The 26,301-nt window shown below is 31.4% G+C and overlaps 2 protein-coding genes across 3 annotated transcripts in view; one reads left to right on the forward strand and one right to left on the reverse strand.

Annotated features, from left to right (window-relative positions):
* Sem1 (Suppressor of exocyst mutations 1) overlaps positions 1-26,301 on the reverse strand; it is a 43,687-nt gene that overhangs the window by 9,899 nt on the left and 7,487 nt on the right. Inside the window, exon 1 of one of the 2 annotated variants that reach the window (XM_089089466.1) lies at positions 18,892-18,908. The exons of the other annotated variant lie outside the window; for it this stretch is intronic. The gene's annotated coding sequence lies outside the window, so the exon portion shown is untranslated. Of the gene's footprint in view, positions 1-18,891; positions 18,909-26,301 lie in introns of those variants that run through there. 2 annotated transcript variants of the gene reach the window in all.
* LOC148951988 (protein charybde-like) lies at positions 19,077-25,077 on the forward strand. Its single transcript, XM_089089463.1, has 3 exons — positions 19,077-19,210; positions 21,880-22,255; positions 24,730-25,077. The coding sequence occupies exons 1-3, from the start codon at positions 19,162-19,164 to the stop codon at positions 24,806-24,808; spliced, it is 504 nt and encodes a 167-aa protein (XP_088945589.1). The 5' UTR covers positions 19,077-19,161; the 3' UTR covers positions 24,809-25,077.

A 26,301-nucleotide genomic window follows, 5' to 3' on the forward strand; every position in this document is an offset into this window, starting at 1 on the left:
TTCTAATTCATATTTTTTCATGAAAGCAAACTATTTTTTTTTAACTAAATTTTTTTTGGACTTCGAAATTAGTGAACTTTTTTTTTAAATCTCTAAATCATATCAGAAAAATAGAATGACACTTTTGATTTAAATTTTAAAACATATTCTTGTGCATACCCATACTCCTATTGATGAGGACTGATGGTTCTAATTCAATATTTTTTTTATGAAAACAACCTTTTTTTTTTAACTAAATTTTTTTTTGGACTTCAAAATTTTTCAACTTTCTTTTACATCTCTAAATCATATCAGAAAAATAGAATGACACTTTTGATTTAAATTTAAAAATATATTCTTGTACATACCCATACTCCTATTGATGAGGACTGATGGTTCTAATTCAATATTTTTTTTCATAAAAAACAAACTATTTTTTCTAACTAAATTTTTTTTTTTTACTTATAAATTATTCAACTTTTTTTTTTACATCTCTAAATCATATCAGAAAAATAGAATGACACTTTTGATTTAAAATTTAAAATATATTCTTGTGCATACCCATACTCCTATTGATGAGGACTGAGGGTTCTAATTCAATATTTTTTTCATAAAAAACAATTTATTTTTTTTAAACTTCGAAATTATTCAACTTTTTTTTTTTTTTGTACCTATCTTAAAATGAAAAAATATGCTTACGGCTCTGACAATTGTACTCTATGCTTGCTCAGAGACACGATGTGGCTTTCCCACTGGTACTCTATGGCCGGTTATCGACACTACCTAGTCTATTGCATGTATTAAATCAGTATTTTTTACGCAGTGGGACGATAAACCCATGAGTCATATCTTTAAAAAAAGTGATGATGGAGCATTCTAATAAAGTGTATTCACATGCCAATTTTATTATAGCATTGAATGCCGACAAAGGGGCGTATTTAAACTATAAAACAAGTACAAGTGGTAGCACTATTGGAAATGTATGCATGCATTGTCATGACAATAAGGAATTAAATGTCTTTGGAGTACCAAAAAAAATTCACCTCTTTTGTTGGTGGATATGCAAGATTGAGATCTCCAGAGATGATTGCACTCAAAGAGAATGCGAACATAAAAATAATCGCTGATGATAGAGGACAACTCCTTGCTACTGTTGCAGGTAACACATAGCCCACTAATACATCCTATCGTCAGCTTTCGGGTATTAGCATTCAACGGAAGGTCAAAAAAAGAAAGACCTACTCTTGTACTAATATCATAAACCATATCTTGTCTACGTTTCGAAACTGTTACCTGTGTAAAAATAATGTGATAATAGACAGTAAAATTGCCAGAAAAATAAAAGGGCATTGGCAGAAAATATCACTATAGACTATAAAGATGAATCGATGAATCTACTGCCATTGATCAAACAGTCAATGAACCAAATAGTACCGAAGACGAAAAGCATATTGAGCCTGTTGATGACACACCAGTAAAAATTGTGTATGACTCAAAATGGAATAATGATTATTCTACTGATTACGAACTAAGAGAAGACAACAGCTACAATATCAAGAGAGAACATGGTGAACTATTTTATGGAACAGATTCAAAATGTCCAAGGTTGATCATTGATATTAATAATGTATCATAATATATTTTTTTATTAATATTCTACAGAGCATTATTTCACTAAAAATATATTATGCATTACATTGTTATGTGTTCGTTATTTTTAGAGTATGCTAGCATATCAAACGTTTAGAATGTCTATTAAAACATCGGAGATATAAGAAAAGGAATTTGCATACATCTATTTTCAGACACATAGGATAACATTGACAAAATCTTGGTATCAGAATGAATAAATTATTTATCAACATCCGTTGTTGGATATGTCATCATGAAAATATTTATAAGTAAGTAGCAAACTCTTTATTGATTTCACCTCTTGGATTCACAATACAGATACTTCATTCAAGAAATTATGAAAAAATCGCAAGTAAGTAACAAACTCTTTATTGTTTTCAGCTCTTAGATACAGAATGCAGAAATTTCATTCAATAAATTATGAAAAAATAGTACGTAAGTAAAAAACTCTTTCCTGAAGTCACCTCTTAGATACACAATGCAGAAACTTCATTCAAGAAATTATGACAAAATTCTAAGTAAGTAACAAACTCTTTCTTGAAGTCACCTCTTGGATACACAATACAAAAATTTCATTAAAGAAATTATGACAAAATTCTAAGCAAGTAACAAACTCTTTATTATTTTCACGTCTTGGATACACGATGCAGAAATTTCGTTCAAGAAATTATGAAAACATTCTAAGTAAGTAACAATCTCTTTCTTGAAGTCCCCTCTTGGATACACAATATGGAAATTTCATTCAAGAAATTATGAAAATATTTGTAAGTAAGTAACAAACTTTTTCTTGAATTCGCCTTCTGGACAAACAAAGACATTTCATTCAATAAATTATGAAAAAATCGACAGTAAGTAACAAACTCTTTATTGTTTTCACCTCTTGGATATACAATACGGAAATTTCATTCAATAAATTATGAAAAAATTGTAAGCAAGTAACAAACTCTTTCCTGAAGTCACCTCTTGGATACACAATGCAGAAACTTCATTTAAGAAACTATGAAAAAATTGTAAGTAAGTAACAAATTCTTTCTTGAAGTCACCTCTTGGATACACAATACAATAATTTCATTAAAGAAATTATGAAAAAATTGTAATTAAGTAGCAAATTCTTTCTTGAATTCGCCTGCTGGATATACAATACGGAAATTTCATTCAAGAAATTATGACAAAATTCTAAGTAAGTAACAAACTCTATTGTTTTCACGTCTCAGATACACGATGAATATATTTCATTCGAGAAATTATGAAAAAATTCTCAGTAAGTAACAAACTCTTTATTGTTTTCACGTCTCAGATACACGATGAATATATTTCATTCGAGAAATTATGAAAAAATTCTCAGTAAGTAACAAACTCTTTATTGTTTTCACGTCCTGGATACACAATACGGAAATTTCATTCAAGAAATTATGAAAAAATTCTCAGTAAGTAACAATCTCTTTCTTGAAGTCACCTCTTGGATACACAATACAGAAATTTCATTAAAGAAATTATGAAAATATTGTAAGTAAGTAGCAAATTCTTTCTTGAATTCGCCTGCTGGATATACAATACAGATACTTCATTCAAGAAATTATGACAAAATTCTAAGTAAGTAACAAACTCTTTATTGTTTTTACGTCATAGATACACGATGCAGAAATTTCATTCAAGAAATTATGAAAAAATTCTCAGTAAGTAACAATCTCTTTCTTGAAGTCCCCTCTGGGATACACAATATGGAAATTTCATTCAAGAAATCATAAAAAAAATGGCAAGTAAGTAGAAAACTCTTTATTGAACTCTCTTTTATGATATACAATACAGATAGTTTATTCGATAAACTAGTAAAGAAAAGTCAGTGCACAAGAGAATCTTTGTTGTTTTCAGTTCGTGATTACACAATGATAAAATTTAATTAAATAAATTGTGAAAAATTTTTAAGCAAGTAACAAATTCTTTCCTGAAGTCACATCTTGGATACACAATGCAGAAACTTCATTGAATAAACTATGAAAAAATTGTAAATAAGTAATTAAAAAATTCTTTCTTGAAGTCACCTCTTGGATACACAATGCAAAAATTTCATAAAAGAAATTATGAAAAAATTGTAAGTAAGTAGCAAATTCTTTCTTGAATTTACCTGTTGGATAAAAAAAAAGACATTTCGTTCAAGAAATTATGAAAAAATTTTAAGTAAGTAACAAACTCTTTATTGTTTTCACGTCTTAGATACACGATGCAAAAATTTCATTCAAGAAATTATGAAAAAATCGCAAGTAAGTAACAAACTCTTTATTGTTTTCACCTCTTGGATATACAATACGGAAATTTCATTCAATAAATTATGAAAAAATTTTAAGCAAGTAACAAACTCTTTCCTGAAGTCACCTCTTGGATACACAATGCAGAAACTTCATTTAAGAAATTATGAAAATATTTGTAAGTAAGTAACAACCTCTTTATTGATTTCACCTCTTGGATACACAACACCGAAACTTCATTTAAAAAACTATGAAAAAATTGTAAGTAAGCAAGTAACAAATTATTTCTTGAATTCGCCTCTTGGATAAACGAAAAAGACATTTTATTCAAGAAATTATGACAACATTCTAAGTAAATAACAAACCCTTTCTTGAATTCGCCATTGGGATGCACAATACAGAAATTTAATTCAGGAAATTATGAAAAACATTGCAAACAAACTCTTTCTTGAACTCGCTTCCTGGACAGACAATACAGCAATTTCATTCAAGAAATTATGAAAAAATTGTAAGTAACTAGCAAACTGTTTCTTGAATTCTCCTCCTGGATGCACAACATAGATATTTCATTCAAGAAATTATAAAAAAAATTGTAAGTAAGTAACAAACTCTTTCTTGAATACACCTCTTGGATACACAATACGGAAATTTCATTCAAGAAATTATGACAAAATTCTAAGAAAATTCAATCTCTTTCTTGGAGTCCCCTCTTGGACATGCAATACGATACCCGCGGCGCGCCTCATAATTTCTTGAATGAAATTTCCGTATTGTGTATCCAAGAGGTGTATTCAAGAAAGAGTTTGTTACTTACTTACAATTTTTTTATAATTTCTTCAATGAAATATCTGTATTGCTGTATTTTGCATCCCAATGGCGAATTCCAGAAAGGTTTTGTTACTTACTTAGAATTTTGTCACAATTTCTTGAATGAAATGTCTTTTTTGTTTATCCAAGAGGCGAATTCAAGAAAGAATTGGTTACTTACTTACTTACAATTTTTTCACAATTTCTTAAATGAAGTTTCTGCATTGTGTATCCAAGAGGTGACTTCAAGAAAGAGTTTGTTACTTACTAACATTTTTTTCATAATTTATTGAATGAAGTTTCCGTATTGTATATTCAAGAGGTGAAAACAATAAAGGGTTTGTTACTTACTAGCGATTTTTTCATATTTTCTTGAATGAAGTATCTGTATTGTGTATTCAAGAGGTGAAATCAATAAAGAGTTTGTTACTTACTTACAAATATTTTCATAATTTCTTTAATAAAATTTCTGCATTGTGCATCCAAGAGGGGACTTCAAGAAAGAAATTGTTACTTACTTAGAATTTTTTCATAATTTCTTGAATGAAATTTCTGCATCGTGTATCTAAGACGTGAAAACAATAAAGAGTTTGTTACTTACTTAGAATTTTGTCATAATTTCTTGAATGAAGTATCTGTATTGTATATCCAGCAGGCGAATTCAAGAAAGAATTTGCTACTTACTTACAATATTTTCATAATTTCTTTAATGAAATTTCTGTATTGTGTATCAAAGAGGTGACTTCAAGAAAGAGATTGTTACTTACTGAGAATTTTTTCATATTTTCTTGAATGAAATTTCCGTATTGTGTATCCAAGACGTTAAAACAATAAATAGTTTGTTACTTACTTACAATTTTTTTATAATTTCTTCAATGAAATATCTGTATTGCTGTATTTTGCATCCCAATAGCGAATTCCAGAAAGGTTTTGTTACTTACTTAGAATTTTGTCACAATTTCTTGAATGAAATGTCTTTTGTTTATCCAAGAGGCGAATTCAAGAAAAAATTTGTTACTTACTTACTTACAATTTTTTCATAGTTTCTTAAATGAAGTTTCTGAATTGTGTATCCAAGAGGTGACTTCAGGAAAGAGTTTGTTACTTTCTTACAATTTTTTCATAATTTATTGAATGAAATTTCCGTATTGTATATCCAAGAGGTGAAAACAATCAAGAGTTTGTTACTTACTTGCGATTTTTTCATAATTTCTTGAATGAAGTATCTGTATTGTGTATCCAAGAGGTGAAATCAATAAAGAGTTTGTTACTTACTTACAAATATTTTCATAGTTTCTTGAATGAAATTTCCATATTGTGTGTCCAAGAGGGGACTTCAAGAAAGAGATTGTTACTTACTGAGAATTTTTTCATAATTTCTTGAATGAAATTTCTGCATCGTGTATCTAAGACGTGAAAACAATAAAGAGTTTGTTACTTACTTAGAATTTTGTCATAATTTCTTGAATAAAGTGTCTGTATTGTGTATCCAAGAGGTTAAATCAAGAAAGAGTTTGTTACTTACTTACAAATATTTTCATAATTTCTTGAATGAAATTTCCGTATTGTGTATCCAAGAGGTGTATTCAAGAAAGAGTTTGTTACTTACGTACAATTTTGTTTTTTAATTTCTTGAATGAAATATCTGTATTGCTGTATTTTGCATCCCAATGGCGAATTCCAGAAAGGTTTTGTTACTTACTTAGAATTTTGTCACAATTTCTTGAATGAAATGTCTTTTTTGTTTATCCAAGAGGCGAATTCAAGAAAAAATTTGTTACTTACTTACTTACAATTTTTTCATAGTTTCTTAAATGAAGTTTCTGAATTGTGTATCCAAGAGGTGACTTCAGGAAAGAGTTTGTTACTTTCTTACAATTTTTTCATAATTTATTGAATGAAATTTCCGTATTGTATATCCAAGAGGTGAAAACAATAGAGTTTGTTACTTACTTGCGATTTTTTCATAATTTCTTGAATGAAGTATCGGTGTTGTGTATTCAAGAGTTGAAATAAATAAAGAGTTTGCTACTTACTTAGAAATAATTTCATAATTTCTTTAATGAAATTTCTGCATTGTGTATCCAAGAGGGGACTTCAAGAAAGTGTTTGTTACTTACTGAGAATTTTTTCATAATTACTTGAATGAAATTTCTGTATCGTGTATCTAAGACGTGCAAATAAAGAGTTTGTTACTTACTTAAAATTTTTTCATAGTTTCTTGAATGAAGTATCTGTATTGTTTATCCAGCAGGCGAATTCAAGAAAGAATTTGCTACTTACTTACAATATTTTCATAATTTCTTTAATGAAATTTCTGTATTGTGTATCCAAGAGGTGACTTCAAGAAAGAGATTGTTACTTACTGAGAATTTTTTCATAATTTCTTGAATGAAATTTCCGTATTGTGTATCCAAGACGTGAAAACAATAAATAGTTTGTTACTTACTTACAATTTTTTTATAATTTCTTCAATGAAATATCTGTATTGCTGTATTTTGCATCCCAATAGCGAATTCCAGAAAGGTTTTGTTACTTACTTAGAATTTTGTCACAATTTCTTGAATGAAATGTCTTTTTTGTTTATCCAAGAGGCGAATTCAAGAAAAAATTTGTTACTTACTTACTTACAATTTTTTCATAGTTTCTTAAATGAAGTTTCTGAATTGTGTATCCAAGAGGTGACTTCAGGAAAGAGTTTGTTACTTTCTTACAATTTTTTCATAATTTATTGAATTAAATTTCCGTATTATATATCCAAGAGGTGAAAACAATAAAGAGTTTGTTCCTTACTTGCAATTTTTTCATAATTTCTTGAATGAAGTATCTGTATTGTGTATTCAAGAGGTGAAATCAATAAGTAGTTTGTTACTTACTTACAAATATTTTCATAATTTCTTGAATGAAATTTTCACATTGTATATCCAAGAGTGGACTTCAAGAAAGAGACTATTACTTACTTAGAATTTATTCATAATTTCTTGAATGAAATTTCTGCATCGTGTATCTAAGACGTGAAAACAATAAAGAGTTTGTTACTTACTTAGAATTTTTTCATAGTTTCTTGAATGAAGTATCTGTATTGTTTATCCAGCAGGCGAATTCAAGAAAGAATTTGCTACTTACTTACAATATTTTCATAATTTCTTTAATGAAATTTCTGTATTGTGTATCAAAGAGGTGACTTCAAGAAAGAGATTGTTACTTACTGAGAATTTTTTCATATTTTCTTGAATGAAATTTCCGTATTGTGTATCCAAGACGTGAAAACAATAAATAGTTTGTTACTTACTGAGAATTTTTTCATAATTTATTGAATGAAATTTCTGCATCGTGTATCTAAGACGTGAAAACAATAGAGTTTGTTACTTACTTAGAATTTTGTCATAATTTCTTGAATGAAATTTCCGTATTGTATATCCAGCAGGCGAATTCAAGAAAGAATTTGCTACTTACTTACAATTTTTTCATAATTACTTTAATGAAATTATTGTATTGTGTATCCAAGAGGTGACTTCAAGAAAGAATTTGTTACTTACTTACTTACAATTTTTTCATAGTTTCTTAAATGAAGTTTCTGCATTGTGTATCCAAGAGGTGACTTCAGGAAAGAGTTTATTACTTGTTTACAATTTTTTCATAATTTATTGAATGAAATTTCCGTATTGTGTATCCAAGAGGTGAAAACAATAAAGAGTTTCTTACTTACTTACGATTTTTTCATAATTTCTTGAATGAAGTGTCTTTGTTTGTCCAGCAGGCGAATTCAAGAAAGAGTTTGTTACTTACTTACAAATATTTTCATAGTTTCTTGAATGAAATTTCCATATTGTGTATCCAAGAGGGGACTTCAAGAAAGAGATTGTTACTTACTGAGAATGTTTTCATAATTTCTTGAATGAAATTTCTGCATCGTGTATCTAAGACGTGAAAACAATAAAGAGTTTGTTACTTACTTATAATTTTGTCATAATTTCTTGAATGAAATGTCTTTTTGTTTATCCAGCAGGCGAAATCAAGAAAGAATTTGCTACTTACTTACAATTTTTTCATAATTTTTTTAATGAAATTTCTGCATTGTGTATCCAAGAGGTGACTTCAAGAAAGAGTTTGTTACTTACTTAGAATTTTGTCATAATTTCTTGAATGAAGTTTTGCCATAATTTCTTGAAGTATCTGTATTGTGTATCCAAGAGGTGAAATCAATAAAGAGTTTGCTACTTACTTACAAATATTTTCAATGCCCTTTTATTTTTCTGGCAATTTCACTGTCTATTATCACATTATTTTTACACAGGTAACAGTTTCGAAACGTAGACAAGATATGGTTTATGATATTAGTAGAAGAGTAGGCCTTTCTTTTTTTGACCTTCCGTTGAATGCTAATACCCGAAAGCTGACGATTGGATGTATCAGTAGGTGATGTGTTACCTTCAACAGTAGCAAGGAGTTGTCTTTTAGCATCAAAAAATATTTTTAGGCTGGCATTCTCTTTCAGTGAAATCCTCTCTGGCGATCTCAGTTTCATATAACCACCAGCATATGATTTGAGTTTTTTCAGTACTCCAAAGCAGTTTAGTTCCTTACTGTCATGACAATGCATGCACACATTTCAAATAGTGCTACCACTTGTACTTGTTTCATAATTTAAATACTTCTCCTTGTCGGCATTCAATGCTACAATAACATTGTCATGTGAACACACTTTATTAAAATGCTCCATCTTCACTTTTTTTTAAAGATATGACTTAAAAAAATACTGATTTAAATACTGCGTAAAAAATACTGATTTAATACATGCAATAGACTATGTAGTGTCGATAACCGGCCATAGAGTACTAGTGGGAAAGCCACATCGTGTCTCTGAGCAAGCATAGAGTACAATTGTTAGAGCCGTAAGCATATTTTGTCATTTTAAGATACGTATTAAAAAAATAAATAAAGTTGAATAATTTCGAAGTTTAAAAAAAATAGTTTGTTTTTTATGAAAAAAATATAGAATTAGAACCATCAATCCTCATCATTAGGAGTATGGGTATGCACAAGAATATATTTAAAAATTTTAATCAAATGTGTCATTCTATTTTTCTGATATGATTTAGAGATGTAAAAAAAAGTTGAATAATTTCGAAGTAAAAAAAAAAAAATTTTTTTAAATAGCTTATTTCTTATGAAAAAAAATATTGAATTAGAATCATCAGTCCTCATCATTAGGAGTATGGGTAAGCACAACAATATATTTTAAAATTTAAATCAAAAGGGTCATTCTATTTTTCTGATATGATTTAGAGATGTAAAAAAACAAGTTGAATAATCTCGAAGTCCAAAAAAATTTAGTTTAAAAAAAATAGTTTGTTTTTTATGAAAAAAAAATATTGAATTAGAACCATCAGTTCTCATCAATAGGAGTATGGGTATACACAAGAATATATTTTAAAATTTAAATCAAAAGTGTCATTCTATTTTTCTGATATGATTTAGAGATGTAAAAAAAAAGTTGAATAATCTCGAAGTCCAAAAAAATTTAGTTAAAAAAAAATAGTTTTTTTTATGACAAAAAATATTGAATTAGAACCATCAGTCCTCATCAATAGGACCATGGGTATTCACAAGAATATATTTTAAAATTTAAATCAAAAGTGTCATTCTTTTTTTCTGATATGATTTAGAGATGTAAAAAAAAGTTGAATAATCTCGAAGTCCAAAAAAAAATTTAGTTTAAAAAAAATAGTTTGTTTTTTATGAAAAAAAATAATTAATTAGAACCATCAGTTCTCATCAATAGGAGTATGGGTATGCACAAGAATATATTTTAAAATTTAAATCAAAAGTGTCATTCTATTTTTCTGATATGATTTAGAGATGTAAAAAAAAGTTGAATAATTTCGAAGTCCAAAAAAATTTAGTTAAAAAAAATAGTTTGTTTTTTATGAAAAAAAAATATTTAATTAGAATCATCAGTCCTCATCAATAGGAGTATGGGTATGCACGAGAATGTATTTTAAAATTTAAATCAAAAGTGTCATTCTATTTTCTGATATGATTTACAGATGCAACAAAAAAAAGTTGAATAATTTCGAAGTCCAAAAAAAAAAATTATTTAAAAAAAATAGTTTGTTTTTATTAAAAAAAAATATTGAATTAGAACCATCAGTCCTCATCAATAGGAGTATGGGTATGTACAAGAATATATTTTAAAATTTAAATCAAAAGTGTCATTATATTTTTCTGATATGATTTAGAGATGTAAAAAAAAGTTGAATAATTTCAAAGTCCAAAAAAAAAATTTAGTTAAAAACAAAAACAGTTTGCTTTCATGCAAAAAATATTGAATTAGAACCATCAATCCTCATCAATAGGAGTATGGTTATGCACAAGAATATGTTTTAAAATTTAAATTAAAAGGGCCATTCTATTTTTCTGATACTATGTAGAGATGTAAAAAAAAGTTGAATAATTTAAAAGTCCGAAAAAAATTTAGTTAAAAAAAATAGTTTGCTTTCATGAAAAAAAATATGAATTAGAACAATCAGTTCTCATCATTAGGAGTATGGGTATGCATAAGAATATATTTTAAATTTTAAATCAAAAGGGCCATTCTATTTTTCTGATATGATTTGGATATGTAAAAAAAGTTGAAAAAATATATCATGTTAAAAAAAATAATAAAAAAGTTATAAAAAAAACTTAAAAAATTCAAAAAAATGGGGGGGAGGGCAAAAGTTGGAGGGGAGGGGGTGCCCTTCGTTTGGGAATAAGGAACCTTTGGGGAGTTGATGTCTCTACTGGTTAGGGTCGTTGGTGCTTATGATCCTTGATGGTTCGTACTCACATACACCTTACTACTTGATTTGCAAGGATTCCTAAGGTTTGTTCTGAATTTCATTATTAAAATTCTTTTCTTGCCATCTACATATCTCTTAGTATCAACTTTTTAGTATACTATAACGTTAGACCCTATTTTAAACTGACAAAACTGTTCAAACGCCACTTGTGTATTATACAGAACACATCGAAGAAGTAAAGCTATCCATTATTAAAATTCTTTTCTTGTCATCTACATCTCTCTTAGTATCAACTTTTTAGTATACTATAACGTTAAACTGTATTTTAAACTGACAACACTGTTCAAACGCCACTTGTGTATTTTACAGAACGCATCGAAGAAGTAAAGCTAGGTCAGGTCATAAGACCATTTTATCATCGTTAACCATTTCCATAGATTGATATTGTTCCAAATTTATAATAAATAAGTTATGAGTTAACATGCTCCTCGGGGTTACCTTAACTGCTAATCACTTTAACCCTTTTTATCCATCTTCATACGATCCAATCGCTAATTAGAATCATTCACGCTCCTATTATTCAAATATTAATTAATATCGTTCATAGAGTCCAATTCGCATTTACTTGGAAAGGAACCAAGGGAACATAAGGCAAGCAAATAGCATGGTCCTATGGCAATAAGCAAATAGCATGGTCCTATGGCAGTAAGCAAATAGCATGGTAATTCCTATGGCAGTAAGCAAATTCCATATATACAATCTACTGACACCAACAAAGAGGGGTTGGTACAAGTACTTTTGTATTATAGCCAGCACACTCAAGATCTTGTATCGCGAACATGAGCCAATAACCGGTTTCCATGGTCTTTATACCAGACAATATTAGCTTCAGCTCGGTGGGAAACTACATTATAGCTATGTTTTAATTAAATATTTAGTTGGTATTTTGGTTAGGTTAGTTTAGATTACGTATTTAATATAATGCGGCCTTCCCCAATCCCCCCATAATTATTTGTTGTAGTTTTCATAATTTTGTTGATAAAGTATTATATTTTAATAATATTTTGTTTTATTTCATTAGCATTAATCAAACTTCACTTCTCGACGGAACTTGAGTGTGGTGGCTATAAGACACAAGTCCACCCCAACAAGGGGTGTACTGTTGAAGGCATTAGCCTACAAATGGGGCTACTGAGAAGGAAACATATTAAGAGAACAATTTTTACTTCATAATATGGAGACAAATTGTACTTAACGCACTTTGAAGGTGTTTCCACTATAATTACCCCCCATTATGTGCAAATATAAAGCCCAAATTATAATATTTCTCTTGTTCTTCCGTTTCTTTATTTCGTCAGTGTTGATTCAATTTAAGGGTACACGGGTACACGAGAGTGACACATAGCAAAAGACATGGGAAATATATAATTTGTGCTATATATGTGCACATTAATGGGGGGAGGAAAATTATAGTGGATGCGCCATCAAAATTTGTTAGCATACGATTTTTCTCCATGTTATGAAGTAAAAATTGTTTTCTTAACATGTTTCCTTCTCAATAGCCCAGATTGCAGGCTAATACCCTCTTCAACACTTTGCCTGATCTCAGATTTGATTGAGAAATGTATTTTCTTTTCTAAGGCCAGGGTTTAGGCACTACCTATTGCAGGAATACAAAACTTTGTACATCACCCATGCTTCTTGCACCGATTTTAGGCCTCACGTGTGAGCCGAGTTCTAAGTTCACTATGATCCTAAATACATAAAAGAAATATCATCCACTAAGAGCAAAATGTCCGTAGCCGCAAGAGGTAATTCGAGAAACCTGACTTCTAAGCTAATTTTTGTATATCTATAACATCAGCTTCGATCTCACATAAAAGAGTTTTCCAGGCTAAGGGAAATTGAGACAAAAGGTCAGAATACAACAATATTAATAGCAACAAAAGATCATCCAGCAGAGCTTCTAAATCATCACTCAAACTTGCAAGTGGCGACACTTTTGCTAGAAAGCTATAAAACATTTAATACTCAGTCTAATTACAACAAACGCACGAGACGAAATTATTCCAAGTCCTTCCATAAAAAGATCAAGAAAAGGGTTGATGAAGCGAGACTTTCGAAAAGCACAGCAGATGATATTGCTCAGCCATGCACACAGAGGATCCATCGGACCCCCCCCATATATAAAGTCTTAGGCAATTCCTTTTGCTGTTTTCTATTAGCTATTTGGGTACTCCTTCGATATACCCACTCTTTTATATACTGCTAGTTTGGTTAATGCTAATAAAATAAAATAAAATAGGATGACTATATAATAGTTTAGAAAAAAATTTGTGCTATATATTTGCACATTCGGGGGGGGGGGTGAAGCATGCCATATATTAAATACGGAGCCTAACTTAACCTAGGTACCTCCCCCCCCCCAAAAAACAACAACAAAAAACAACACTTTAAATATCGTATACGCAATTAAAACCACGCCATACATTGTATTTCTCTACAGCGGCGTCTTGCATCATCCCGTAAAAACGGGTTTTTCATCGCGACTTCAGTTTGAGATATATATAAGAGTGAGTACATCGAAGGAGTACCGCTATTTGTTTATAATTCGTCAAAATTTTCAGTTCCTTTAATCGTTCACCCCCACCCCCCACCCCAAAAAAAAAACCTGCGCACGTGCATGAGAAAGCCTGTTTATAATAACAATAAACATGTAACATACATAAAAAAAAATTTAAGATACATCAAGGGAAACATACATCAGAAAAAATTTAACATTTATTCAGACAAAACTAGTAATAATCAGTCAGATCTTGTGGACATGACTGTATCCAGGGGGGGGGGGGTTAGCCCCTCTCCTCCCAAAAAAAAATATTTGTCCCACTCGTAAAAACGTATCAATAGTGCATATAAACAAAAAATTTATGTGTTTTTTTAAGTTTTTTTGTCCCTCCCCCTGAAAAAATCCTGGATACAGTCCTGCTTGTGAATGGACAAAAATTAAAACGCTTATTTTTTTTGTAAATTAATTTCAAAATTGAGTCGTCGACCCCTGCTAATATTTTTTTAGACTGCAGGCAAAATTATCTCGAACATTCGAGAAGATACAAGAACTTGTTTTTATTCGTGCCTAACATTGAAGTAAAATGCAACAGAATTGACAAGTACAACACGTTTCTACAAATTATTAAATACTCGATTGTTAATGTTGGCATACTGAAAGATATATTTAAGCAATGAAAAAAGAAGATAAAAAAAGAACATGAAAATATTTTCATTTGTTGAAAATTGCAACGCCTTTAAATTTCACGAGAGTAGTTTATTATAAACAGGTAGACACATGTCTATAATAATTATTTATGTGTGGCAGAGGAAAAGCGGCCAAAACCAAAGGATACCTAACTTTATGCTAGGCCTACCTATAATTAAATAAAAAAAACAAGTTTTTTTAACTGAAAGTAAGGAACGACATCAAAACTTAAAACGAACAGAAATTATTCCGTATATGAAAGGGGTTGTCCCCTCATCAACGCCTCGCTCTTTATGCTAAAGGTTGACCTGGTCACAAAATTTGATTTTTTAAAAAAATAAAAAACTTTATCGTAAAGAGCGAGGCGATGAGGACGGGACAGCCCCTTTAATATACGGAATAATTTCTGTTCGTTTTAAGTTTTAATGTCGGTCCTTACTTTCAGTTAAAAAAACAAGTTTTTTTTATTTAATTTCTGATCGTTTTTTAGTTAATGCAGCTTTTATTTGCATAAAAATTTTACTTTTCTTTTGCTAAATGGATGTCTTTACAAATTAACTTACGTAACTAACTTCTATATTCGTATATTTTTCTTCTGGCAAAAAATACAAAGTTGCAGATTTTTGCAGATATGAGCTTGAAACCTATGTAATAGGGTTTTCTGATACGCTGAATCTGACGGTGTGATTTTCATTAAAATTCTTTCACTTGTAGGGGATGTTTCCCCCTCTTTAAAAAATCGAGTAAATTTTCTCAGGCTCGTAGCCTTTGATGAGTAATACTAAACTTAATAAAATTTATATATTTAGAATCAGCATTATAAACACATTCTTTTGATACATTTATTGACATCAAAATTCCGTTTTTAAATTTTTCAATTATAATTTAGCCGTCTCGCTTGTTTTTTTATTGTTTTTTTTTTATTACGTATATGTTATTACGTATATGAGGGGATTGTCCCCGTACTAAATACGACGCGCTATGAAATAAAATTTAAAAACAAATTTATTAAAAAAACCCTGAATAACAAATGCAGTTTAATTAGAATAGACAGCTATTTTTAAAGCACTAAAAAAAACTGTAGCGTAACGTGGGAGGTATTGACTTGGGGGAGAACCCCCTCACATACTTTATAATTTCTGTTCGTTTTAAGTTCTAATATTCCTTCTTACATTTCAGTTGAAAAAACTTGTTTTTTTTTAATTTTATTTCTGATCGTTTTTTAAATAATGCTTGGAAATCCGGCGCCCCCTTCATAGAAATGTACCTTACCCCAAAGAAACATCCTCCACGAAAATATTATCCAGATTAACCCCCTCGTCTAGCCCCCCCTCCCCTCCAGAAAAAATCCTTCCTGAAAATGGTAGTATACTTCCCAATAACCAATAAATAATGCTGGCAAGTCCAGCGCCCCCTTCATGGCAATTTCCCTTCCCCCATGAAAAATTCTTTCATGAACAGATCCTCCAACATAACCACCGAGCCCCCCTTCCCAACCACAACCACAAACAAAAACACCAGAAAACATCTGTATACTTACCAAAAAACAAAAATATATGTTAACATTGGGTAAAGTTCATAACTTTTAGCCCTCCCTCTGGGAACTTCGGGGGATTAAGTCATCCTAAAAGGCATATTTATCATATTTTCGACCATGCTGAACAAAATGGCTATCTCAAAATTTATATCAGGTGACTTTGGGAAAAAAATAAGCGTGGGAGGGGGCCTAGTTGCCCTCCTTTTTTTTGGTCACTTAAAAAGAGAACTAGAACTTTTAATTTCCGTTCCAATGAGCCCTCCCACGATATTATAGAACCATTGGGTTGATTCGATCACCCCTGGGGGAAAAAAAAACAAACAAACACACAAACAAACAAACACGCATCCGTGATCTTTCTTCTGGCAAAAAATGGAAAATTCCACATTTTTGTAGATAGGAGCTTGAAACCTCTACAGTAGGGTTCTCTGATACGCTGAATATGATGGTGTGATTTTCATTAAGGTTCTATGACTTTTAGGGGGTCTTTCCCCCTTTTTTGAAAATCAGCCAAATTTTCTCAGGCGCTTAACTTTTGATGGGTAGCACTAAATTTGATGAAAGTTATATATTTGAAATCAGCATTGAAATCTGATTCTTTTGATATATCTATTGGTATCAAAAACCCGTTTTCTAGAGTTTCGGTTACCATTGAGCCGGGTCGCTCCTTACTTACAGTTCGTTACCACGAACTGTTTGATTAGGCATGCTACCTAATAAATACCAACGACAAATATCGAAGGATCAGCAATAGACACATATACAGAAACTTATTTAGGAAGGAAGGAGGAGACAAATTCGAAAAAAGTAATAAGGAAAAGATGGAATATAGAAAACAAGGAAAAATCTTAACAGTCGTAAGAATTTAAGAGAGTGACCCCCTAATTTCTTACACCCGTGAGGGTACTTGAACCCCTCCCCTGAAAAATATTTTGAAGTAAACATCGATAAAGGGGTTGGTAACGGGAAAGAGTCAAACTCTTCAAAATAGCAAAAACTAGTGAATTTCAGTAGCCTACGTGAAAACTACAGGAAATTACAGACAAATTACAGACCCCAGGTTCTCGGGATCCAGAACCCGAGATTTTTCTTAGAGATGAACCTTCTGTGAAATTATACAGAGTTTAAGAGAAAAAAAACGGGTATAATTTAAATAAAACAGTGGAACAAAAAAAAACAGCAAAATTAAAATAATAATAATCCGAATATTTTTACCCCACGTCCGGGAGGCTTTATCAACGAAAAAAAAAAGAGTTAAATTAAACTAAACGCAACATATAAAGAAAAAGACAAACAAAACACACACACACACAAAACTAGCATCTTATCAACCTCCAAAATGCTGCAATCACTGTAAATAGCCTGAATAAGCAAAGAGAAATAACAAAATATTTTCTCAGGTACACCGAATTGTCTCTCGTATAATTTCAGTTTGATAATGAGATCTAGCAAAAATGAAATACTATATTCGAAAGAATTTATATTAACCCCAGATCATCAAATAATTCGGTACTTGTCTTTTATCCAGAACACACTCAAGCAGAGAAGTTAGGTTGACCATAACGAAATATACAAAAATATAATATTTTAGTAACAAAATTATGGAAATTACAACAAAGAATTATGGAAAACAGGCGGCCCAGAACGCATTATATTAAATACCTAACCGAACCACCTCTATATATTAAATATTCAATTAAAATATACCTGCACAAGGCCGTACCAAGTGAAGGGGGGGAGAGGGTTATGGGGTTTAAACTCCCCCCCCCCGAAATACTTGTCTGACTCGTAAAAACGTAACAAAAATGGATATAACAAATTTTGTTTGCGTTTTTTGAGGTTTTTTGTGTAAGCCCCCCCCCCCCCGCCGATTTTTTTTTTAGTAAAACCCCCTCAGACAAAAATCCTGGGTATGGCCTAGTACCTGCATCGTAGTTTATTTCACGGAAAAATAAGCTAATTATAACCGAATGCGACAGAAAAACCGGTTTACTCAGATCAAAGAAAGCAAACTTCTTAAGTGTGTTCTGGATAACAGACAAGTACCAATAATTCTTTCAAATATATTTAGTATTTCTCTTTTGCTAGATCTCATTGCCAAACTGAAATTATACTAGAGACAATCTGGTGTACCAGAGAAAATCCTGTCATTTCTGTGTGGTCATTCAGGCTATTTACAGTATTTTGGAGGTTATTAAGATGTGAGTTTTATTTATTTGTTTCTTTGTGTGCTTTTTTCTGTATATATTGCGTTTAATTTGATCTAGCCTTTTTCCCTTGATAAAGGCTCCCGGACGCGGAATCGAAATATTCGGATTTCTACTAGGCCTATTTAAAGTTTTCTGTTATTTTTTTTTCTATGTTGTATTTAAATTATACTCATTTTTTGTTTCTTAAATGGAAAAGCAGTGCGGTCTAAGTACCCTGAATTAAGGCCACGTAGACCAATGTTTCCAAACGATACGGACTTCACTAATACAGCTTATATTCAAGTAATGGGTCCATGTTATATTGTTGAAAAGGGAAGACTGTTTAAATAGCAAAAAAATGTCTTCCCATTCCCAAAATTGTCTCTAAATAAACGACTCATTAACTATCTAAGTTAACAACTGATGGTAAAATGCAAAATAGAAGAGTTACAAAAGAACAAACCTGACTATTTGGAAGATTCCCAACTACTGCTTGTTGCTATCTGCAAAATTTTTGCACTGGCTTAATTCCAATGCAATATTTGCTATAGTCGAATATACCATTAAACAAAGACAAATTATTATCTGAAGGTTTGCCAAGACGCCGTGTCCCTATTGGTTGAAAGAACAAGACCAATCTACGTCACTAGAATCAGAGCTATCGAAACAAGGACAAGAAGAAACAAGGGAATAGTCTTTGTTTAGGTTCCAAAGGAATAGGACAGAAAATAAAATGCTCACTGATATCTTAAACTCAACTGGATTAGAACATTTCTCTGATGGTGAGTTGTAAGCAGATCAAATTTGTCTAAAACAAAAGGGGATATTACACTTCCATAAATGAGTTAGAAAGTACGATTTTTGGTAGAATTCTACTTTTGGCTATCTTGGTAAGTGGTTAGGTTAGAAAAATGAAACTTTCAGGGATGGGTCTACAGGCTAAAGTATGGCCCGGGAAGGTATTTTGAAGGGTAAATATCAACCAAATCATATTATTGACTTATGCATAAAGTGAATATACCACTCGATGCCTTTTTTTATGCTGATTACGAATATAATAATCATTTCTGTCGGAAATGAATTTCAGCCCCCCCCCCTATATATGCCAATTCAGGGTATATATTTCTACATTAGGGGGGGGGGCAAATTTTGTTTCTGATGTAAATGGGAGGTAAGTTTAAACTTTACCCCCCCCCCCTAAATGTAGAAATATATACCCTGAATTGGCATATATAGGGGGGGGGCTGAAATTCATTTCCGATAGAAATGATTATTATATTCGTAATCAGCATAAAAAAAGGCATCCAGTGGTATATTCACTTTATGTTTAAGTCAATAATATGATTTGGTAGATATTTACCTTTTGAAGTACCTACCTCCACTCCTCCCTCTAGAGGATCCTGAAATTTGCCTACATGACAGGTCTGGGCCAATAGCTACCTATTGAAATTTTGACAAAACAACATTTTACCTTAATATTTAGTTATCAGTTTCTTTTTCTGGCTTTAGTTCTGAAAATGCAATTCTTGTTATTTGAGTAGAATTTTAAGCCATATCAATGTTTTTTTTTCAAAATTTAGGAAATGTACTTGCTTATCTTTAAAGCCTTGCAAATTGCGATTGAGCAAAGTTGTGAAGCTGAAAACAAGGTAATCTTGGTTAAGTAGGCTACTCCCCTTCTAAACTAGATGAAATAACAATTTTTTTTTATTCTTATCAGGAAAGCTCTAGACAATAAAGACCAGGGAATTATGTAAAGAAAACCCAAGGAAATGCTTTAAACTAGCTATTTATCATAAATACTAATTTATATCATCCATAAGGGTGCCCAGCAATGGTAAAATTTTACTAGGGTAAAAGACCTCTTTTTGGGAAAGACCACTTTTCTTTGGCATTTTGGAAAAATAGCAATGGGTTTTTGGACTGCCCCTTTTTTACTACAGTATGACACAATGCAAGTGTGGACCCAATCATCTCTCACTAGAGCCAGCCCAGTGGGAGTAATTAGTCATTATAAATCCAATGTGTGGTCTCTGTTTTGACAAGCAAGTGAAATGAAAAAAATATATATTTAATATTTGTGATTTATAGAATAAAAATCAAGTAATAAAAGTTAGATTTTTAGAATCAGAAGACAATCAGCTTTCTATTAATATTTGAATAATACTGAAACACTAAAAAGGTATTTACATCAAAATAGGATAATTGGTATTTCCAAATAGAGGTCTTTCTAGGTAAGTCAATAAACTAATCATTTTCAGTGAATGATCTTAAATAATTTTAATAATAGCCATGTTGTTGTATATCTTGGATTTTTAGCTATTCATTGGCCTATACAAACCTTTTCAACTCTAATTTGATAACAACATATGAGGTTTTAAGTTTTAAATAATTTTGCTCAATGGGATGCTGGTCTTATACCCTATAGAGAATGTTCAGGCTATTTATTTTTTTATCAACTATTTGCTCAAGGATTTTAACTCGGGAATCCTGTACAATGATTTTCCTCTTGAAGGAAACACTATAATAACAGGAATAGCCTAGTACAATATTGTTTCTTTACTGTGTGTTTCTATATTTGAAATGTTTGCGTCTCTCGATTTCAAAAGTAACTAGGCGTACACAAATGAACGATTCTAGAATTTTCTGGAAAATTCGTAGAGAACTTTCTGGAAAATGATCTTTCTGCAATGACAATTTTCTGGGAAATTCTCATCCAACCTTTAGTTTTCTTTCGTTGTCTCATTCACGATCAAATATTTAATTAATGGTATTCTAACCTATTCTATACAAGAGTTCAAAGCGTTTTTTTTTATATAGGCCTTTAGATGCCAAATGGCTTCTATATTAGTCAATTTCTTATCAAAGAAACTCATTACTTAGCAATAGCTATTATAACATTCTTGACTACCCTCCTCACAAGACACTTTTTATAATTGTACTTGTACGTATATCCAGTAAGATTATCTAAAATTTAGCAATATTTACCTAAGACATAAGGATAAAATAAATGACTTGAGTATCATTTTTAAAATATTCGGTGCTTGTTTAGAATCCAGTAAACACGTGATAAGTGAAGTTTCGCTAATGTTAATGAAATAAAACAAAATAGAATGAAAATATAAAAGTTCAGAAACAAATTTGGGTTATATATTCGCACATTAGGAGGGGGGGAGCATAGCATATATTAAACACGTAACCTAACCTAGGTACCTTTTTTTGCCCCTTCAACCCCAAAAGCTAAAGTTTAAATCTTTGTCACGGAATGAGTAATACTCACTACGCAGCGAAAACCTGTTTTTCATATAGCATCTTGGAGATTTCGATGTGGTCTTTCCCGCGTGTTTACTAGATTCTAAACTAGTACCAAATATTCTTCCCACATCTTTAGGATACTTATATTTGACTGTATATTTCTTTATTGTAAAATAATTGTTTCATTTTATTTCAGCTGATTCATCTTGTGAAGAAGCAGAGGATTTTTTAGAAAAACGCCAAATAGAAACATACTTAGAAAAATCACTAAGGAACTCAACTTTAATTACCAGTGGAAATAAGTCGCCTGCCCATGTTGAATTTCTTTTACCATTAGGATTATTAAACAATGTTGCTGAAACTATTTGGCTGAATTCTAATAATGAGCCCTGTGGTGCTAGAGGTTGTTTATTGTATTTACATTTGGAAGAGAAGGAATCGAAGACTCAAACGAAGACCCGATTGCTAGCCAAAGTTCCTTTTGATAGGTATACTGTTGCAACTTTTGAAATTCACGTTACATTCAGAGCCGAGGAAAGCAGCTGGACATCCAAACTACCGCATTTTTTTCGGTAAGTAATTTGGTAGATGGACAAACTGAATAGCAGCTATGGAGTAATAGTAAAATTTTCATCCTCTGTTGATATACAAAAACCGTAGGAGAGCAGAAAAATAACACACTGGAACTTCAGCAGGGAACAAGCCTTAAGAGGCTGAATTAAAGTAGTATGGAATTGCTTGCAGTAATGAATTCGAATTTTGTGGGGAATAAAGTATTTTCAGCAGGAAAAAAAGAAAGACATCAGAAGTTTTTTTTAGCATATATTCAGACAAAACTAGTAATAATGAGGCAAATGTTCTGAACATGGCTGTATCCAGGGGGATGGGGTAGGGGGTTTGAGCCTCCCCCTCGAAATGTTTGTCGAGCTCATAAAAATGTAACAAAAGTGCATAAAACAAATTTTTAATACGTTTTAAGATTTTGTATATCCCCCCCCCCCCAAAAAAAGAATCATGGATACAGCCCTGATTGTGAATGGACAAAGTTCAAAACGTTTAGATTTTTTTGGTAAATTAATTTAAAAATTGAGTTCTATTATCAAAAATTGCATTAACTCAAAACACTTTTTTTTTGTTTTTTTTTAGCTTGAAAATAATTCGCCAACCCTTGATAAGATTTTTTTTTTTTTTTTAGACTGCAGGCAAAATTATCTCGAACATTCGAGAAGATACAAGAACTTGTTTTAAATTTGTGCTTCACATTGCAGTAAAATGCAACAGTATTGACAAAATGGATAAGTACAACACGTTTTTAGAATTTATTGAATACTCGAGCGTTAATATTGGCATAATGAAAGATATATTTAAGCAATGAAAAAAGATTCTAAAAAAGAAAATGAAAATATTCTTATTTGTTGAAAATTGCAACGCCTTTAAATTTCACCAGAGTCCAAGCCCGAAGTTCTTGACTCTCTTTCATACGTGGCTGCAAGGGGTCGTACATATTTCCAGACATATTTTATTAGTTCATTAATAAAAAAGCTAATTAACACTTGCAGGTGGTAGCATATTGTGAAATATGTTGAAAATTCAATTACATTACGCCATCTGTTCTACATATGCATTTATAGAATATTCTTTCGAAATTTCGAAACCCGGCAGAAATGAAATGTGAAACTTGTTTCCCAAAAACAATATCCATGCTCATCATTCTTGGCGGTGGATTAAATAAAAAAAAAAGGTTTTGTAACTGAAAGTAAGGAGCGACATTAAAACTTAAAACAAATTGAAATTATTCCATATATGAAAGGGGCTCTCCCCTCCTCAATGCCTCTTTACGCTGAAGTTTTTGATGCTTTAAAAAATAGTTGTGAGAAAGTCAAACTTAGCGTAAAAAGGGAGGCGTTGAGGAGGGAACAGTCTCTTTCATATACGGAATAATTTCTGTTCGTTTCAAATTTTAATGTCGCTCCTTACTTTCAGTTAAAAAATCAGTTTTTTTTATTTGATTTCTGAACGTTTTTGAATTAATACAGGTTTTGATTTTGGCTCACCGTACATGAATAATTAAAACGAAATTTGCATTAACAAGGAAAGATATAAGGAAAATTGGAACTTCCTGATAGGGTGTAAAGAGGGAGGCTTTGAATAAATTAAGATGGAGGACAAGTGTACTTAGCTGTGTTGGCATCAGGTGGCTCCATACTCATTATTTTTATGCATCAAGATTTTGTTTCAAATTCTCAGTTTAGTAAGAAAATGGGATAAATGCAGAAGTAAATGCTTCAAAGTGTTTTTTATAATGGAAGAAAAAATGTACCAAGCTAACGAACATACTGAGCTTTGTTGGATCCAGGGGGGCGAGAGGGCCCCCCCACTATCGTAGTCTAAAGTAGTGTAATTTACTTAATTAACCCAAGTTTGCGTTAATTAAACATGATCCTAATGCAAGTTTATCGGATCAACCTATTTTACGCCCCCCCCCCCCCCAAAAAAAAATCCTGGATCCGACCCTGGCTGGACCACACGAAAAATCCTTTGTCATCTATTATTAGCGTTAATAGTATTGCAGTACTTTTTCATTTTTATCCTAATGGTGAGAAGTGAACGCCATTATTTACTTGTACTTGTACCGAGATCAGGCATTTTCCACCTTGCCTCGCATCCGAAATTCAGACTTGATGTGGTAATTTGTTTAACCATAAGTTCCCCTGACTCACGGTGGCTGAGCTTGCAGAGTTACACTGCTGAACCCCACACCATCCCAAAGGACTGTCAAGACAAGGACTCGAACCCAAAAGGACATAGGATTCCAAGTCTAGCTCGTAATCTCTATCACTTTACTTCTATAGTTACACCATTACTTAAGCGTGTATCGCTTGATACCCAGGTCATACTTGAGAATAAAATCAGCTACGCACGACTACAAAGCATATTATCTAAGTTCGTAATTTTTCAAGTTGAAGATCGTTCAACTTGAAAGTGAGCCTACACTATGTAGGAATTTTTAACATTGAAATATGACTAATGTTTTGCTTTCTTCCAGGACTCTGAGCAATAATGATGCTATTGTTCTTCGTCAAGAATACCAAGTTCAGAAGAAACGCCTATTCCGTAATTCATAAACCCAGTTAAAAGACGAGGAGTGAGAGGTATCCAGTGTATATTATGTGATACTTTACAGTGACTTTGATTTGGAGTTCTTCAAGTGTTTTTTATATTTACATATATTTGGATATTTTACTAGTGTTCTTTTTTCCTCGCTATGCGAGATTATGATCTCAACCAAACGGTGATTCATGGAGTTTTTAAGTTTTATCTTAAAAAAGTCTTTTAGAGATTTTGTCAAGAATCATTTTATTACTATTTATGCAAATACAATTCGATTTTTCAATTGGCTCTTCTTTACGTTTTTAGCCAAACGAAAATTGCACAGGACAGCTAATTTCCAGTGGAGTCAGCATTCAGGCGTAAACCTAGATCGAATTTTAGATATCAAGAGATAATGACATGTCCGTGGTAAAGCAGAATAGCTAATTGCTGACAAATAAATCTGCTGCACAGGTTTTTTTTTTATAAAGACCTTGAAATAAAAATCAAGAGATCTTGCCATAATCTAGTTAGTACAATTTCCAGTACATTTTGCAATAGGTGACGTGTAATAATTTTTATTTTACTTATTTTACATCAAGAGATATCTTTCATTAAATACTTCCTGACACTTATGGTTTCATTGTAAATAAATACAAAAAGGGCATTCAGCATTAAATCGGCTTTGGTAGTCCAAAAGTTATTTCACAAATAATTGCTTAGACCACCACCTTTCCATTCATAATGAAAATACAATAACCGGTAAAACTTTTAATTAAAACAGTGAAGGTTCAATATTTTTCTTGTTGTAGGCGACTGATGAAAGCCTGAATATTTCGGCGTCACATTCAGAAGCCTTAATGAATGAGAAGAAAAAAAGGGGAAAAACTGAATTAAGCAATTGACACTAAAAAAAAAAAACTTGACAACACACTGCAGCATCAAACCGCCTGAGGCAAACACAGGTACGCACGCTCCTCCGTCAAAATCTATTCAAAACCTCCCTTTACACCCTCCAAAGAAGTTTTAATGTCCATTAAATCCTTCCTTACGACCGCCTCCCACCCCATTTGGGGGCGACCTGCTGTTTGTTTGGCCAAAAAGGACTCTTTAGCGATATGTCATTCTTCATTTGCAGAACTTGTCCTAGTCATATCGCCCTTCTCTCATTATGGACCCAGAAAGCAAGCATGCATGCGTTAACGTTTTAATCTAGTTCTTCTTTCCTTTTCTCTTTGTTATCCTTGTTGATAAGGATTTGCGGATGTGAAGTCGAAATATTGAGACTTTATGAGTATATGTATAAAAAAAATCCCACTTTTGACTGTCTTTATAAAAAGTTTTATCCATTACTATAGTTTCATTTCATTTTAATTATACTTCATTGTTGCTTTTTTTGAAAACTGGTTAACCCCTTAATGGAGTAAAAGTTCTACCAATTGGTTCATCAACTTTTCTCCTATCACATTTGTTCCCCAATGTGTTTAGAATCATTTTTAACCAAAAATATCATGTTCATTTTTTTGGC

This window comes from Artemia sp. Qi Xiang Cuo, chromosome 5 (assembly GCF_049724085.1).
Source record: "Artemia sp. Qi Xiang Cuo chromosome 5, ASM4972408v1, whole genome shotgun sequence".
NCBI lineage: Eukaryota > Metazoa > Arthropoda > Branchiopoda > Anostraca > Artemiidae > Artemia > Artemia sp. Qi Xiang Cuo.

Excerpts from the sequence above, each read along its gene's own strand:
- LOC148951988 (XM_089089463.1), top strand. The coding sequence starts at position 19,162 with ATGCTCACTGATATCTTAAACTCAACTGGATTAGAACATTTCTCTGAT. Across the intron at positions 19,211-21,879 it reads ATTAGAACATTTCTCTGATG|CTGATTCATCTTGTGAAGAA; the intron begins GTGAGTTGTAAG and ends ATTTTATTTCAG. Across the intron at positions 22,256-24,729 it reads AAACTACCGCATTTTTTTCG|GACTCTGAGCAATAATGATG; the intron begins GTAAGTAATTTG and ends GCTTTCTTCCAG.